Raw genomic sequence first — 18,841 nt, 5'->3', positions numbered from 1 at the left:
CATGATTTAAACAAATGGTGTTCTCAACAGCAATGGGAGAAAGGAACCTGTTTATATTAGATGGACTCTCAATCAACAGAGAACAGGGGGTTTTCTACTTGCAGTCTTGGAAGCTGCGTAAGAATAATCCTGAGTGGTGGTTTCTTCTGGGATTTGAAACCAAAGGACAGGAAGCTGAGGGATAATATAAACCTCTGCTGGTTTGCATGCCACAGTAATATTAGAGAAAGAAAAGAAATAGAAATAATTGATGGATAATAAATAAATCTGAGTTAATAAACTAAATATTCAGAAATAATGTTATCTTCAGTTCTTAAAAATAGTAAATTCTAATAGATTTTTTTTACTAGAGAAAATGTGAATGCATTTATTGATAAATAGTTTGCATGTTCTTTTTTTTTAAAAGTACCATTTAGTAGCATAAAGGCTTTCAAAGATGTAACTTAGATGGAAATAGTAGTTATTGTTGAGATTCTCCACTTGGAATATCTATAGTAATAGTTCTGTGAAAAAGAAGCAGCCCTTTGGGAAAATTTCAGACCAAATCTTGTTAGTTTTATTTTAATTTGGACTACATGACCTTTAAAGGTCCCTTCCAGCTCCAACTATTCAATGATTCTACAATAATTTCCTCCAAAACTTCATAATTTATATAGTTTAGATACAGGAAAAATTAATGCCAGTGATTTACAATGGAATGGATCCACTTACCTCAGCATATTTAGAATATCCTGACAATCCTAGAACAGGGACCATCAATAACAGGGGACATCTACACTCATCTTCAGAAGTGAGGAAATCTGTTTGCAGAGGTTGGAGGCCTTTTGGCTGTGAGAATTTTTCAGTTTCATGTTGGCTAATGAATCTTTCATATCTGTAAAGTTCACACTTCACAAAGCTTTTTTCACAGTCTCTTGCTCATTCTAAAGAACGCTACTCTATCATTTCCACTTGAATTATATTTTTCAAGCTTTTTTTTTCCTCCCTTGTAATAATAATAGATGCAGTAGAAGTTTCCAAGTTTGTTTTCTTGCCTGCTGTTACCACCAGCAGCAGGAGAGAACATCAGCTGTGGCCATCCCCAGTGACACACCAAATCTTGAATTAACACCTATGTAGCCAGTGAATAATTTGACTACATTAAAACTGAGTTCAGTGAGTCTGAATACTTTTCTGTACCTAGAGACTTTATGGTTTTAACACTGTTAGTATAAGCTCACCTAGTTTGGTCAGTGTTACCTGCTACAAATGTCAGGTGCGCAGTAGGGTTTCTTTTGTTTCCTGGAGAGTAGAAGAATTAGAGCTATAAAATGTTGGTCAAAAATGTTGATTTTGGAATTTGAATTGAAAGAAGGAAAAAGAGAAAAAAGTCACGCCTGAGGCTAAAGTTGAAATATGGTGATTGTTCATAAATGCATTAAATTATTTTCCTTGTGTGTCAGAAAATGGGGAAAAGGCCTCCAATTTAAGAAGGTAAGCTTAAATTATTTATAAAGAAGAGATTTTTTAAAAAGTACTTTGATTCAAGCTTATTTTTTGCAATATAGAGATATTAATTTTGCTGTTTACTTGATTTTTTTTTTCCTTAGTAATCTAATATAATTTCAAAGGAATCATTCTGTCTCCAATAGATAACAGAGCCCAGGAGCATGGTGCATTTTCCAGTTGGCCCACTACATTACATAGGCTGGCTCCATGTAGTTTTCTGAAGACTCTTACATATCTCTAATTCCTTTTCTTCTTTGGTATTTTTAGAAAGATCTTGTTTGTAACATGAAAAATATAAACAAGCTGTCCATGTTCTTCCTTTGCTGCTTTTGCTCCCTCTGAATGTATAGCTTCTTTTTTGTATTTTTTTTACTCTGATTGAATTGAATATGTTGTTAAAAACCATGAAAAACAAACCAAGAAAAACCCTCTGACCTTTTCTGTGATTAGAAGTATGTGAGGTATGAGTTAAATGAAAAGAGATGCTGATGTCTAAATTAATATTAAATGTTCAATTTAATATGATGGGAATATTCAGAAAATACATTCATCATAGTGATCTGTGGGGCTCTTGGATAGCAGTAGTGATAAAAACCCTGTAAGCAGAGGTGTGGGGCTTTTATCTGGAGCTCCTGGGACTGACTTTCACCCAGTTTCAGTCTGAAGGCAGCTGAAGGAAGGGCTGTTCTCTCCTGTGGCTGGAAAAACCTGTGTTCTTAATTTTATATCAGCTGCTTGTCACCCCTGACATTGAAACCATTGAGTATTGAACATATAGATGTGTTCTTTATGCTTTTTAACCTGCATATTGCTAAAGATGCTTTTGGGTTAATTTTGGGTTAATTCTTCTCCAGCTATGAGGAGCTGGCTGCAGACTTCATATCTGTATCCAGATCCAGCTCTCTGGGCTGCCTGGACTGGAAGTCAAGGGAAGGGGAGGTGAAGCAGTCAGTCTTGCTTCAGGGACTTGAGAGTACAGTTTTCATAAGGGAGAAATACAGTAAATTGTGCCTTGAAACCAAGATCTCAGTAGGTGGCAGGGGTTGTGGGGTATGAACTCGTGTTTTCTTATTCTCATGATCTGTATGAACTGAGATTCACTATATGTCCGACATAAAATAATGCTCTTATCAGTCTCTACAGCTCCCTGAAAGGAGGTTGAGGCCAGGTGGGGATTGGTCTCCTCTCCCAGGTAACAAGTGATAGAACAAAAGAAAATGGCCTCACGTTGTGCCAAAGTAGGTTTGGATTGGATATTAGGAAAAATTTCTGCAGTGAAAGGGTGGTCAAACATTGGAACAGACTGTACAGGGAAATGGTGAAGTTACCATCCCTGGAGGGATTTAGCAGATGTGTGGATGTGACACCTGGGGACACATGGCTTAGTGGTGGCATTGCAGTGCTGGGGGAAGGGTTGGACTCAATGATCCTAAAGATATTTTCCAACCTAAACAATTCTATGTTTTCTAAAGCCTCAAAATGTGATGCAGAGCTTCATCTTCTAGTGGTTGCATATAATCAACTGGTGTTGTATTAAATAGTCTTCAGTAAAAAATACTTACATTTGAAACTAATTACCTATTACAAGAAAATTTTTTGTCTTTTAATCTGCAGATGGATGTTTTTTTGTTTTAAACAACTTGTGATGATTCAGTCATGCTGGTGAACCCTTGAGCAGTGATCCTGAATCCTTACCCGTGAGGGTGCTCTAATGGGCTCCATAACGTAATTATCTCCCCAGGATGTGCTAAAGTGAATAAAGCACATCCCTTTGCTGAGTTTTAGAAACAAGTTCAGTGTTTTCCCTCTCTGAGTGTTAGAATAAGAAGATCAGGCGTCACCATTAGTATCATGTGAAATATTACATGGAAAGATTGATGTGAAAACCTGTATTTACCTTTTCTATTTAGTTGCCTTCATGAAAGTATCAGGATGCTCTGGAATGTATTCACAGGACTCTATCTTAATTCAGAATATTATTTGGTAATTTTATAGGAATGTGGTTTTTACCTAGGAAAGGTGAGAAAATAGGGCATTTTAATGCATATTTAATAACACAACAACCTTCCCTGCCTCTGAAAAAAAATTTACCCAGGTGAATTTTCTTGTGTAATGAAAACAAAATCGTAGCTCCTGCAGCATTATTCTTGGCTCCTAGCAGTTCCAAGGCATGCAAACATCACCATTCCAGGTCTGTCCTGCAGTTTAACTGGAAGGATTATGTCACAACACAGTATGTTTGTTTTCCAACTTTTTGTCTGTTTGTCCATCAAGATGGTTTTGTAGAAGAAGTATCGGTGATTGTTGACTTTGGAGGTAGTGGAAGAAAAAATAATTCTGGAAGAAAGAAAAAAAGCAGACAGTCCCATTGAAGTAACTGTGCTTCTGTCACAGGAGAATGAATACTCCTTTCAACAAATCTATAATTTGCAGAAGTTGCAAAAAGAAAATAGCCGTAAGGTGACTGTTAACATAGTTCAGTTCATCCTGCCAAGAAAGTTAACTTCATAAAGTCATTAAACCCATGATTACATTTTAAAATATTATTCCCCAGCCATTTCTTCTTAGGCTTTAAAATATAGTTACTGTATATACTACCTTCTTTGTAATGGGAAAAATTGTAAAATACGCTTATTTTTCATAAACTCCTAATTATTAACAGAGCTATTTGCGCTCCTACAGTTAAAATCATTTCAACACTTCCGTTATTTAAACTTCACTTTTAGGGGTTCATAACTCTGCTGTAATAAAAAATAGATTCAGACTCTGACGTCTCAGACATTGTTTGCAGGTATTAGGGAATTTAGTCTGTTTTTCTTAAAAGAGCTGAGTAATTTAGATTGTTTGCTGTTCTTCAATATCATCCCAAATAAAATATTTTGCAATATGGACCTAACTTCAAAACTAAAAAATTAAGAGAAGTGGGTGTGTTGGAACTGCTGCAGCCCCAAATTCTGTGACTGGCACCGAGGCTTGGAGAAGGAGATGGTGGGAAATTCTTGCCATAACTGCTCTGTTGCCGTGTGGTAACCTCCTGTATGAACAGTTCCTGCAGGATTTTCTATCCCACCCCTCATCTGGAGTCATGGGCAGTGCTGCTCCCTGAATGAAACCCTCCATGCTCCCGCTGCAGCCAGGGCTGAGGCACCTCCTGATTTCAGAGAGCTAAGAAGGCTTTTCTGGAATGACAAATGCTCGGGTGCACCGAGATGGATGGGTTCTTTGGCACGGCTTCCTGAAATCCCCCTTCATCACGTAATGACTCAACCGGGCCTTCAGCTCGAGAAATTCAGGAATCGGGCTTATTGCATATTAATGGCAACTCTGGGACAGTCAAATAAGACAGTTTGTTATAATACTAATTATAGCAAAGCACTCACGTTGTGGTTTGAATGAGTCAATTATGTGTGTGTTAAACTATAAATACATCTTCCCCCAGCCTCGGCGGTGTGGGACGTAATTTTTATTTAATTGCTTGGATACATATTTACCTGAGCACACCCTGGTTTCCCAGGTAAATACTTTACCAATGCATAACTCATTATGGTCTGTTTGAATAAATAATCCATATTTTATAACTGTACAGGAAGTAATTATTTTCGTACTTTGCTTTCTTAAAGCCAAAGAAATTAAATGCTGTGTGTCCATTCCTTAAAATAAAATAGATGCAGAAGTCGAGGCAATACGAGAATAAAGTTTTCATTGTTTTGGTAGAAACTGAGAATATTATTCCAGATTTTGATCTGTGTTTAGCCCAGAATAACTCCATTTAAGTAAACAGTGTTATTCAGGATTTACTTAGATGCAAATGGAACATGAATTTGGCCTTTGCTCCTTGCTCTCCCTTCCTTCATCACAAGACTCCTGCAAGCAGCTCACACACAACCATTGCTATAAATGTCATTGTCACATGTTTATAATTTGGAAAAATAAGGTGTTTCAGCTACATATGGAAATTAACATACCTGAACTTTATGTCTTAGAGAGTCATGGAATGGTTTGGATTGGAAGGGGCCAAGAGATCATCCTTGTGCATGTTTGGGAACTAGAGCATGCTTTCCCTTTGGATATTTCTGCCATTGTTTTACATGATATTTGGGAAAGCTGTGTTGTGTTATCACCATGCTAAGGTCAGGTTTTCTATCACTTTTAAGCTCAGTGGGGCCAAAGTCAGCATTGGCATAAATCCATTAGCTGCAATAGATTTACACCAGAGAGGAATATTGGCTCGTTCTTGGTATTTTTTTTTTATCCAACTCTTTATATTTTATGTTAGAAATATAAGTAGCTTGCGTGCCCTCAGACTAATCAGAATAAGAAGCTGTTTTGCTTATGCCAAAAAATAGAGCTATCGTTTTTCACATTCTTACATTTTTCAAGTGAGATTATGTTACTGTGACTTCTGAATTCCTGAAATCTCTCTGGTCTCGGTGACTGCAAGAGCAAGAGAGGGTTGCAAGGGGAAAATCTAAACCTCTTCATGCAGTATTTTTTGTGTTGTGCGTACCAGATACAGTTAATGTTTTGTGTTCATGTTATTAGTGTGGAAAAAAATTAATGCAGTCCAGTATGATGATTTATGGACTGAATCTTTTGCCTACTGAACACTTGCCAAAATGAAAGCTCCCCCCCCCCCCTTTCCTCTTCTTTGGATATTAGAAACAGCTACTGTTTTTGTTGATCTTTTTAACTTCTCAATAGGCCTATTTCAAGTCATAGCAGCATGGGAGCTCAGATTAATAATATACTTATTCAGCCAGTGATACTGAGTGAAACCATTGCTGGTGTGAGTATGAAGGATAGGATTTCTTTAAATTATTTTCAGGTGCATCCATGCATTTCTAAAGAAGAATACAAAGCTATTTGAACATAAATTAAATAGTTGTGTATTGATCATGTTACAAGTGTGTATGAATTTTAATATCAAGTATTTTTGAAGGTGTCTCTTCTTTTGATGACTCTTGTGCTGTGGTCACTGTCAGTTTTCCATCAGAGAGTTAACAAGGCTTAGGGCAAAAAAACTTACAATTAAATCTTGCTTTTTGAATTATGTTTTTTAATTCAGAGGATAAAGTCTGAAGCATCCCTTCTATCTCAGTCTACAGCATTATGTTTTGTGCTGAAATTGCTTGTCCACAGAGGTGGTGGATTCCCCATCCCTGAAAAAATTCAAGGTCAGACTGGATGGGGCTCTGAGCAGCCTGGTCTTGCTGAAGGTCCCTGCTTGTTCCTGGGGTTGGACTAGATGACCTTTAAAGATTCTTTCCAGCCCATTCTGTGATTCCGTGATGATAATGGGATTTGCTCCTTTCACCTCATGAGCCTTTGCTTCTGACTTGTGAGGTGAAAGGAGCAAATCCCACTGACTCTTTTTGTGCATTTGGGTTGAACCTCCTTAGTGATAAGCATCAGCTGTGCAGATAACCCACTTACCAGGTTTCTAACCCTGTTCTGGTTTTGTGTAAAAACCCCAATTTCCTGCACCTACTGAAAGCTGATGTACTTAGTCCTTTACAAAGAAGTGTTTTGCTCTTCACAGCACAATTTGAGGTGTTCGGGGCCTTAGGCTATGTCACAATAGATGTGAGGGCAGTCCATTGCTTCACACTCCTGTGGCCCCCTCTTATGGGTTTTTGTGTCATTCCTTGCTCAGTCCCATCTTTATTACTTTCACAGCTGAATGGCCTGTTCTGTTCAATAAGGTTTTTCAATTCCTTCATTAACGGAGTCAATGTTGCCTATCAATTCATTTTCTTTCTCCCAAATGAAATAAGAGCATTTCTAAAAAAGTTCTTCATGTGAGTCTGCTTTGTGCTAATGCTAAGTCAAGTAGAAGTAGAGTTTCTTTCAAAAAATACTTAGGTAAGCTGTTTAAAATTAATATTTGTTATTCTAAAAAATTGGGAGAGCGATCAGCTGCCTTTCCACAGTTGCAGATAAAGTGCTATGGCAAGAATTTGGCATTTTTACATTGCCTGAGAGAATTATATGTTCATTTTCTGTGCTAAGAGAAGAAAAAAAAAAAAAGGCAGCAGGACTTTTTAAAAGCAATAATTTTAAATATAAACAAAAAAGCTTTTTCTTGAGATTTGTCAAAAAAGCCTGGAAGACTTTTCATAAAATTGTTATTCACTTTTTGGCAAGCAAGACTCAAGTGAGTGACACCTTTGAGAGTCCCAGCTTGTGTTTTAGTGCACAGCTTGTATTTTGCTATGGACAACCATGCAAAATATTATCTGAATTTATTTAAAACAAACCCCAGTGAATAAAGTTTTTAACACTGAAAAGACCATCTAATTTATTCATTTATTTTAGTTGCAGCAAGCAGCTGAAGTTTCTCAGATGAGAGGAGCTCGAGTCATCTCTGCTGAAGATCTCCTGTTCTTAATGCGCAAAGATAAGGTACAGTAATTAGACAGAAATTTCTTATTTTATGTAGTCAGCTGCTTTTGTGTTTTCAAGTGCTTTCTTAGCCTTTGTAAAGGAATCCATCATCATGAATACCTTTATTTTAAAAGTATAGCTGCTCTGCAATTATATGTGATTGAGCATGTTATAATCACAGTAATATCTGAAATAAAAATTGTTTTTTTTCCTATAGCTTCAATTATCAATTTTTTTTTTTTCCTAAAGCTTTAGGGTAGATTATATGCCTAAGAGCTCAAAATAATTTCTTAATAAGATATAAATATTAATCCCTATAATTTATGTCCCTTTAATAAAAATCAATCATTCTGATTTTCCCCTGCTTATGAAGGGTATCAATGTCATGTTTGAGAATGTAATCATTATAGTTTTGTTTTCAGACTGTCTATAAATCATCTTTATTTTATTTTATAATATTTTTCCTGTGTTTTATCCCACTAAAATCTCCAAATTTAGGTATGGCCTTGCTTTCTCTGGATAGTAAGTAGAGCAGGTCAACAAGGGAAGAAAATAATTTTCTCTTCTCACATTTAATAATTATTTAAAAAATTGTCAACTACTTTTAATTACATTATTTATTCTTCCTTTATGTTCTTTTCTTCCTCAGTTTCCTTTTTCTCTCACCCTTTTCTTTTTTTTTTTCCCCTCATTTGACAGGTGAAACCTAATGAGCAGAACTGTTTCAAAATTAAACCCCACTAAAACATGAAAATAAATTGTAGTTTCTTTATCTGATAAAAGCTGTAAGGCTGTTCTGAAAACAGCAATTGATATGGAGTCAAAGTTCATGGAAATGTGCATTTCTAGCCTAGAGTTTTCAAAGTAAACAAACACTTTGGAGTTCCACAAAGAAGCCCGATATCTGAATTTCTCCTTTCTGAAAGTCAAACTCATTTCTGTCTCACAGCAAAGTACCAAGGAGCTCAAACAATTAATATTTAATATGGATTTGCTACTGTCCTGAGGTATTTTCTATGTATCGATTTTCTGCAGAATTTAATATGAAAAATATTTTAAAAGCTATATTTACTGAGTAATGTGCTACACATTTGTATGTTTGTGTGTTACAAAGTTTATTAAATAAGAAATAACTATGTAATAGTCATTAATATAAATGTATTTTTTTCTTATAGAAGAAGCTTCGAAGGCTACTCAAATACATGTTTTTTCGAGACTACAAATCTAAAATTGTCAAAGGAATAGAAGAAGATGACATCCTCGAAGGTAGAAAAATGGAAATTATTTAATTTGGGAGAGGCTTGATGTCTTGTAAGAATACTGAACAGCTCAATGCATAGTATTAATGTCTTGCTTGATAGAGACACAAAAATAATCTCTTTAGACGAATTTTGCTGAAAATATTTGCTTTTCCATTTGAGATATGTGAGCATTTGCATCTACCATCCAGATGCACAGTACAACTTTAATGTCAGAGCTCTGTTGAAGTAAGAAACTGGTCCTGATTAAAGGGCTTATTGATTTCAGCATCTGTATTTTAAATGCACCACCTGCAATTGAATGGACATTTGTTAAATTATTATCAAAAGGTTTTGATATTGATATTTTTGACATGCTTTAAAAAAAAAATCCTTATAATCTGAAGTTACTGAACACTAATATATGATGTGTGTGGTTTTTTCAGTGTGGTTTAACATTTTATACTTTAAATCTCTAGTTTAAATAATGGGAAACACTTTTGTTTCTGCATTCCATGAGGAAGTCACAGTTTTTATTACCAATGCATTTAAAGGAAAAGCACTTTGAATTAAAAATATATTAATTTATGCCATATAGTTTCCTGGTTTAAAGTTTTGTTGATTTATATTGATATTAGAACTAACATTTCCGTTGTAAAAAGTTAAGTTAAAACTTATCATGGCAAATCTAAACCTTACCATACTGTTATAACATTTAGCAATGTCCACACACAACTTTCTGTATTAAACTTTCTTTCTCAGAGCCTTTTATTATTTTTTCCCATACAATGAATTCCCTGTGTTTGGTTCCTCTGAGCATCCACATTGATGCTGGGTAAACATTGTACTTCTTGCTTTGACTTCATCAAGCAGTGATGAAGTTTTTGTCAGCTCATCTGAGATTTAATTTGCCTGTGGCATTTTATTTTCATATTTCGTGTGTGCAAGCAGTGTGGCAGTACAGCTTCTTACCTGGCAGCTTTGGGCTTTTAATACTTTAGCTTGTGTCACTACTTAAAGCAAATAAACAATTCCCTTTAGCCTTTTAGATGTTCATGAAAAGCTTCCTAAATGCAGTTTATCCTGGAATTAAAGAATGCCTTTTCTAGTAGGCTTTGATAATTAAAGCCAGTAATTTTCTTTTGTGAATTTACTGCCTTTATAGGTGCTCTGCTCTTTAGAACAACAGGGATCATCTTGCCAGCATTCTTCGAGGTTTTACTGCAGAGGAATGGTCCATCACCTCTAGAATTGCATGTTAGTGGTCGTGTTAGAGTTTGCTTGAGGCTGTAGACAATGAGGATGTTCTGCATGTGTTCAGGGAAGAACATTTCCTCAATATATTCTGCTCTGTGACTCAAGTTCTTTCTACCAGAGAGGGGTTGTTTCCTCTTGAGCTGTGTCCACTGTGGATTCTTTGGTGAGAAGTAATGATATATGGGCAGCAGATCAGTTTTCTCTAGATTATGAAAAACTACATGGTTATACTAAAAAATACTAAAGATGATGTTTTGCTGTTACTGGAGCAGAGCAGTGACATCACCTTGTTCAGGTAGCACAGCTTGTGTGAGGGGCACAATAAAGAGCAGGACTTTTCTGCTCAGTGCTGGCTCTAAATCTTGTCACTCTGAGTGGTGTTTGGAAAAGCCAAATAGGTTAAGTTTGTTGCTCTTTGCTTGTCTTTGTGAAGACAAATTCAACAGCAATAACACCAACAAGCGGCAGAAGCTGGCCCAGGACTTCCTCAACTCCATTGACCAGACTGGAGAGCTCTTGGCCATGTTTGAGGATGATGAGATTGATGATGTCAAGCAGGAGCGCATGGAGGTAATTCTTTCCTTTTACTGATACCCAGCAGAGAAACTGTGAAACATTTAATACATCATGCTGGTCTGATGCCTTTTTTATGCTACACATTAAATCATTGTTACATGTATTTTCTTTTGCCCAGATGGTCTAAAGAAATCTTATTTCCATGTTTTTCTTATTCCTTCAAATGTTCCTTCATATCCAAGCACACATGCTGAGAAGGAAGATTACAGAAGGGTAGTTATGGATCTTTCTGTCTGCTGTGTACTTGTATTTCCTTCCTCTAGAAAGCAAATTCTATTTATAAACATTCCATGCACATTTTTCGCAACAGTATTTTCCTTTCTCATTATTTATCTTCTTATCAAATGGTTTCAATAGCATTTGAGAATTTTCATATAACACAGCTTACAGATTAAGTTAAAATATTGTGTGCAAACATGCTTGAGTATAAACTCTTCTCTCCATCCTTTTGAGTCCTATTTTCTATACTATGTAGTTAAGAAAAATTTTGTTTGCATTAAAAAATGCAGTGCTACATGACCTCCATAAAGCTAGGTGGGATTGAGAAGCAGTGTAGCTGTGTCAGCATGGAAGTCTGTGGTTTTGACTAATTTTCTGTGGATGGGCAGGACTACCCTGCTTTTTTGGGAATCTGATCCACAGCGAATGCAGAGAAGAGTCCTTCATCCTTCTTCATGCTCAGTTGCTCAATTCTTCCTGATGTTTTCTGCAGGCAACTGGATATCAAGGGCAAAATTGTGCTGTGAGCATACTCACCATTCCAGAGAATATTTGAACCAAATTCCATCCATTTTCAGACATCAACTTAGTGGACAGGACTGTTGGAAATTTGATATTTGTAGAGTGAGTTCTATACCCTTTCAGTACTGGAAGCTGGGGGCCTTGGTTTGAATCCCCTTTCAATGCTGAGGTGGCTCATGTGTTTGGTAATATTTTTATATTTATTTTTTTTATTTTTATATTTAATATTTGGCTATTAGGGCTTCATTTCCCTTTGGGGATTTCATAGAAGATTATAAGAAATAATGGAATTTTTATCCCATGCTAGTTGTAATTCTACTTTCTTTCTTCTTAATGGAGCCTCTTTTCAGAACTCTGGCTTTTCCAATCTGCTTTCTGCTCCTTTCTGCCTGCAGTGGGAAGAAATCAAAACCTAATGAAGAACCTCTTCTCTCTAAGAATTTGGTTAGGAACAAGTCCCATTTCACCCAACTGAGAATTTGTGTCATTGAACAGTTGTATCCAACCACTGTTTGTATGGAAACTGGTAGTTTCTCTTCTTCAACCTCTTATTTATTTATGCAAAATGTTGTGTTTTACATAAAGGCAGGCAAATCCTTTGAGCTTGTGCACACAGAAATAGATAACAGCATTCTTCTGAATGAATGGGTTATGTGTTTAAGTTTGCACTCTCTTCTGTTCTTACAGTATAGTATGTTTCAGGTCTAAAGAACTTCGCAAATTGATCAAAGTATGAAGTTCTCTGTTGCAGACAATGGCAAATTTGAATCTATGTTTGTCAGGGAATGTGTCTGTTATCAAATATTTTCCCTTGATCTGACTATATGTTTTGGATTTTGTCACTAGACTGTAATCCATGAACTGTAGTGTGTGTGTGTGTGCATTAAATTTAAAAAGTAATTATTCTCTCTTTTACTTGACTTCATTACATTTTGTGAACTCTTGACCTGTTTCTATGTTAAAAAAAAAATAAAATCGAGGTCTTATTTTAGAATACATTAAGGAATTATATACAGGTATGAAGCCAGTACTATCTACTTCCTTTCTTATTAGTCTCTAAATCTAATGACAAAACATGAAAGACTGTTTGAAACATGCTACTCAAAATGTTTAATGTATTTTTGGCTTTGTTTTGTTTGGGATTTTCTTGTCACTTTGAGGTGGGTGGAAAGGAAGCAAAGATAGTAGGAAATGTGATCCATTCCTAAAGGAAGAGTTGTTAGTGGATGGGCTAATCTCCTGTATCACATTTTCTTTCTTCAGTAGATTGTTAATCCACACTAAATTCTGGAGGAAATCCAATAGACAATTTAACAGTGTTTTTTAAGGAATTAGTGTACTTAAATCATGAACTTCAATCTAAGCCAATCTTTCTTTTAGGTATCAGTTACCTTAGAAATGTGTGGTTATCTTAGTTTGGACAACTGTAAATGATTTCAGTTCCACTTTGCCTTGGGCCAAAATCATGCTAAGCTGTCCAGAATGGATGATAAACATGTATTTCTGATGTCATTATGGGCTAAACAGGATATGATTGTTTAGCAGTATGGTTTCAGTTATGATACAAAATGCAAATATTGTTTATATTTATTCTTTCTAAAGCATTTCATAAAACTAGAGCTAAGCCTTCATGTTTTTTAAGGAATTAGTTGCCTGCAGTGCTGTGGAGTCCATTCCATATCTGCACCACAGAGGAGTCAGGAAAGCTCTGAGCCACTTTGGGACATTACCAAAGGAGAACAAAAAATTTTTCACTTCTTTGACTGAAATACAGCCACCAGCACTGCCATATTAAAAGCAAAGGACACTCATCTAGGATTGTGTATAGAATTTACTGATGTATCCTATGATTTTAACTTGAAGCAAAGGGAATGTCTCTGGAACAGTAATACCAGCAATGTGCACAGGGACATTGATCCAAGGTGGAATACTCTTAAAATCCTCTTTTTACAGGCAGAAATTAAGAATAGATTTCACACTACTTTGTCATAACACAGATTATTTTATTAATACATTGTGATAAGATGACGTTTTTATAAAAACTGCAATATTAGCATTAAGTGGAGGCAAACCAGCCAACTGTATTGGCAAAATCAAAACAAAATAAAAACTGGAATAGCACCTTTGTCTCACTTCATAACAGTTCCTATCCTGCTCTCCTGAGACAGCAGTAAAGCACCAGTGACATGCTGCTCCTCAGAGTAAGAGCATTTATAGATGGAAAAAGTGATTCTCATTCCTGGATGTAACTGAACTGTGCATGTGTAGGAGAGATGGATCACAGAACTGGTCAGCATAGTGTGTGCCAGTCTCTTGAGAATAACACATGTGATGGCAATCTACCCACACTCCTTTTTTATTGCACAGGTTGGGCTGTGGAATAGCCAGAGCTGGTGGTGCTCAGGAATTCAACTTCCCTTCCTTTGCCCGTTCTATGGCAGAATCCACAGTAACTGACACCTTGCAAGAGGATGGCTATTTGGCTTTCCTCTGTCTCTTAAGAATCATTTAGAGAGGAGAGGAGGTATTCCTGTGGTATGTGGCTTAATTGGTGGGGCAAAAATGTCCCTGTTGATTTAAAATCTTTGACTTTTTCCTTATTTTGCAGTTTGAGACTTGGAGTTTTAGGTGGTTTTGTCCTTATGTTGCTCCTCTGACCTCTCAGGTTCCTCACCATAGTTAAACCAACTGCAGGTTTGGCTGTGATTTTGTGAATGGTAACTTCAGTTCTGCTGCTTTCTTTCTGTGAGAACCACTATCACATTCTCCATGTCATGTCATTAGATCAAGTGTAGCTAATTAAAAACTTCAATGTCACTGCAAAGCTGACATCTCTCTCATTCTGTAAATGCCCATTTTTTATAATTTGTTTTATAGCTTTAATGCTCTCTCGCCCCCAAGAAAAAGTCAGAAGTCTGGGCTGACACATAAAAGAATTCATAGAGCATCACGCTGTGAGTGCTCTGTTTCGCTTGTGTTCCCATAGGATTAGGGGAAACACCATTCATCTGTCACTCTGGCTGCTAGTTTAAGGATACATTTCCAACACTCACTTGTTATATGGCAATAATTCAGTTGCAGTAGCTACCATAATGCTTCATTGGACATTGCAAGTTTGAATGGACAGTTGAGGGAAGATAACTTCCCTACAAGAAGAGACTACCTTAAAGCATGATTGAAGCCAGCAAAATGGTAAAAAACTAAGTTAAATCCCTACTTTCTGATTATTTTGCAAGGGGTCAGAGCTAAATGATCTTTAAGGTTCTTTCCAACTCAAAGTATCCTATGATTCTATGATTTAAGGTCTACTGTCCTATGAATTTATGAATTGATATTTAAATATAAATTCAGTTGCTGAAGTGATATTTAAAAACTACAGATACCTATTTTTATTCTAGGAGGTTCATTGTGGATGTCATTTTTTAGTGCTGCTCACCAGTATTCTTGTCTTAGTGAGAAATCTCTAAAGTTCATAGCAATGCAATGGGCTCTGTGCAAAAGTTGGTAGATCACATTAAAGTGTAGGTAGAATATATAGTTTTTCACATTTTTTCATAACTCCTGTTTAGTTTTTTCTTTTTTGAGACAGAGTTAATTTGTATTTGCACAAGACCTCAGAACACACCTAACTGCGTATTGAGATACAAGGAATTGTGCTCTGGGAGTTCACTCTGTTTCAGTCTTAGAAATGTGTTGGACTTACAGTAAATTACTAAACTACACAGTGACCAAGAGAATTCCTTTCTGCTGGAGTATCATCATCAGCTTTTGAGTGATCACACTTTGACCTGAGCCAGGACATGTTATCCCAAACAATGTCCAACTCTGGGGCCCTCAACACAGGAAAACAAGGAGCTGTTGGAGCCGGTCCAGAGGAGACCATGAAGATGCTCAGAGGGCTGGAGCACCTTTCCTATGGAGCCAGGCTGGGAGAGCTGGGGGTGTCCAGCCTGAAGAAGGCTCCAGGGAGACCTTAAAGCCCCTTCCAGAGCCTGAAGGAGCTTCAGGAGAGCTGGAGAAGGACTTGGGAAGTGCTGGGACAAGGGGGAATGGCTTTAAAGTAAAGGAGGGTTGATTTAGTTTAGACATAAAGAAGAAGCTTTATACAACACAGATTGCCCAGAACCATTCAGTGTGAGGTTGGAAGGGGTTCTGAGCAATCTGACCTGCTGGAAAAGATCCCCTTTCTCTGCAGGGCAGAGGGACTAGGTGGCCTTTAAAGGTCCCTTCCAACCCAAAACATTCTATGACTGTAAACTCCTGGGAGGCAGCAGAGTCCAGGAGCTCTCCCCACCACACGGTTTGGGTGTGACCACTCTCTTAGGAGAGCATCAGCATGGACAGAGGTTGCTCTGTGGTGATTGCCCTGGGACACAGGGCATGGACTTGCGGTCTTTCAATTGAGAGAGTGAAAATTGGAGGGCATAAATGCATAAATCAGAAAAAAGTAAACAACTGTGAGCTCTTCTTTTCAGGGTGGATCTGAAAGATCGCGTTGAAGTTCTCAAATTCATCATACAAATTTGGAAAAGATGTACAGAGAAAATAATCAGGAAGTGATTTAGGAAGAGCTCTGAAACCTTTTAGTATCACTATGCTCTTTTCACTGGCCAAAATTATGCCAGTGTGGGAGGGCAGGTCATTAGTCTTTAAGGAGTATCTGATTTAAAGCCCATATGGAAAGTAGAGAGAGCACACACTTAATAGAAACTGCATGCTGGAAGACAGACTAAGAAGTTTTCTTTTACTAAGCATCAATTCTTAGTGCATATCTCTTTTGTTCTCCAATTTTGATAATATATCTATTTTTATTTTCAAAGAATTATTTTTGATTTCCTTGCTGAAATCAGATTCATGTTGACAGAATCTATATTTTGGAACAGGATCTTTGGATTTAGTTGATTGCTGACTTCTGTTGTCTCACAATATTGTGCCCAAATGAAATAAATTATTACGTTTTAGAATCACAGTTTATTGACCATAAACCTTCTTTGATTTTAACAACTACACCTTAGGAAATAATGCATCCTTGGGTAAGATTTGATAATGTAATCCCTGCGGGTTTTTTGTGCTGTTCTTTACCAAACATTGTCAAAAATGGGCAAAGGGATGCCAGTGGCAGGACAGAAGGACAAGCCATAACATTAAATCCCTTAAATCTTGGAATTTTTGTGGGCTAAATAATTGCAGTCTTAAATGCAAGCCAGTATCATCCTCACCTGTGAGTCCTGGCCAAGTAAGAGTAGAAAAGGATTTATAGTGGCTAAATGACAGATTCAAAGTTCCTGTCCAAGGACACAAGAGTCCTGGTACAGTGAGGAAAGCAAGACCAGGATCTCATTTTCCCGCTCCCTTAAGCTGTTCAGAGAGCTCTGTTCATCACTTCCACAAGCTGGGCTGAATTTCACTTAATGGTACCTGCCTAAAAGTTTAAACATCCCAGAAACTTAGGCTGACTTCTGTAGTCAGAAATGAGAGGAAAACAATCCAGAGGGAAGTTATTTTTTTAGATCAGAGGTAAAAATAATTTTATTTTTTCCAATTTTTATTCCTAGAAACATCTAAGTTACATTTAAGTGTACTTCATCAGATGTTATGGAAAGTACTTCCAGGATGATTCTCTTTGGAGACTCAAGATCTGTGTGTGTTGTGGGACCTTGATATAAAAATGATGTAAATGATGATATAAAATAGACTTTAGGGTCACACCAGCTCTCTATATACTGTCTACTGCTTTTCATTTACAGATGCCAAGATTAAAAAGAACTTAGATGAAACATCAATCAACAAAAAAAACTTTATTCTCTGGGCAATGGGGTTTTTTTTTCAATACTGCAAAATGGAAGTTAGGAATGCAAATATAGAAGGAATTGATTCCACTGCATCAGTCCACCCAGTGTTTCCAGATGAGTGCAAAGCACAACTGGTAGCAACTCAACTCTAAATTTGCTGTTTTGACATCAAAGTATCTGTAAGCATTATCTGGTATAAAAATAAGTCTGGTGGTATTAATGGTTTCTCTGATTACACATTGCTTGGGAATGTTTGGGATAGTGGGAAAGCACTGTTTCTCTTGGACAGTGATTGAATTGGTTAAAAGTAAACAGAAAATAAACAGGAACAGTTTTTCATTATTATCTATATGGCTGTAAATGTTGTGTCATTCTCTTTGGAATGGGAAAAAGCCCCTGAGTGGGAAAGATTTCTTGTCACAGCCAGTATCAATCAGCTTTTTCCACTGCTAAATCTAACATTATTGGCTTTTTCTCACATTGGGGTTGCTTGCTATGGTTACATAGCCTGGTTGTTTGGATCTTCAGTCTGGGGGTTTTAGAGCATTTTAGTGAATGTTGCTCATACTGCAAATCTAGGCAGCTTTGCTGAGAGGACAAGGTGTTATTTGCTTTTCTGTCTTTTATTTCTTTGAGTATTTTTTTTGCCACTGTTTGCTTTCTCTGAGGAAGATTTGGGGCTGTTGTAGTTTTGACACCCAAATGACTATGTCTCAAATTTTGGAAGGAAACTTTATATATATATATATTATTTATATCTGTGATTAGATGTAGACACACATGCTTATAAACAGTATTTCCATGGAGCATTTGATTACGAGCCAAATACAAGACTAACAAAGCATTCTTCTTCTGTGTGTATTTTAACATGTTTAACATGTTGCTTAGCTCTGCTAATCACCCTGTATTGGTACTCACAACAGAGTTATTTTTTATGTAAACTTTGGAGAATTGGGAGCAAGGATTGATGCTGAAGTCTGACAAAGGTCCCATTGGTAGGAGGTTATTGAAACTCCTGTTGTAATTTAAAGTAATTAAATTTGTGCTAATAGCGATTTGTATTTTTGAGGTTGTTTAGCGGTGCAATAATGCAAATCTTGTCTACAAGACAGGCTGTAACTCAGATAATTTAGAGTGGAAGTTATTTTTTCCCATCTTTGAACCTTTATGTAGCAAATTACTGTGTTTTAAGTTCCACTAATAAGCCTAATATTGAGGTTTTTTCTAAATGAAGAGGAAACAAAACTGTTAATTTCTTATGGTAAGATGTCAACCAGGTCTACACTGAGAACAGTTCTGTCCTCTCAAGTTTTTCAGAAAGAACTCATCACTTACATAGAACCATTTTTGAGCTATTTTGCACAG

The 18,841-nt window shown here is 36.6% G+C and overlaps 1 protein-coding gene across 5 annotated transcripts in view; it reads left to right on the top strand.

The window, feature by feature from the left end:
* Positions 1 to 18,841, top strand: part of SUPT3H (SPT3 homolog, SAGA and STAGA complex component) — a 255,319-nt gene that overhangs the window by 162,195 nt on the left and 74,283 nt on the right. For all 5 annotated transcript variants that reach the window (XM_005490363.4, XM_074536525.1, XM_074536527.1 and 2 more), the window contains exons 4-6: positions 7,804 to 7,890; positions 9,048 to 9,138; positions 10,801 to 10,937. In XM_005490363.4, coding sequence (XP_005490420.1) covers positions 7,804 to 7,890; positions 9,048 to 9,138; positions 10,801 to 10,937 — 315 coding nt within the window. The remainder of the gene's footprint in view (positions 1 to 7,803; positions 7,891 to 9,047; positions 9,139 to 10,800; positions 10,938 to 18,841) is intronic.

This window comes from Zonotrichia albicollis, chromosome 3 (assembly GCF_047830755.1).
Source record: "Zonotrichia albicollis isolate bZonAlb1 chromosome 3, bZonAlb1.hap1, whole genome shotgun sequence".
In the NCBI taxonomy this organism is placed as follows: Eukaryota; Metazoa; Chordata; class Aves; order Passeriformes; family Passerellidae; genus Zonotrichia; species Zonotrichia albicollis.
Note: the sequence above shows the minus strand (reverse complement) of the source record. Positions and strands in the feature narration are given on the sequence as shown.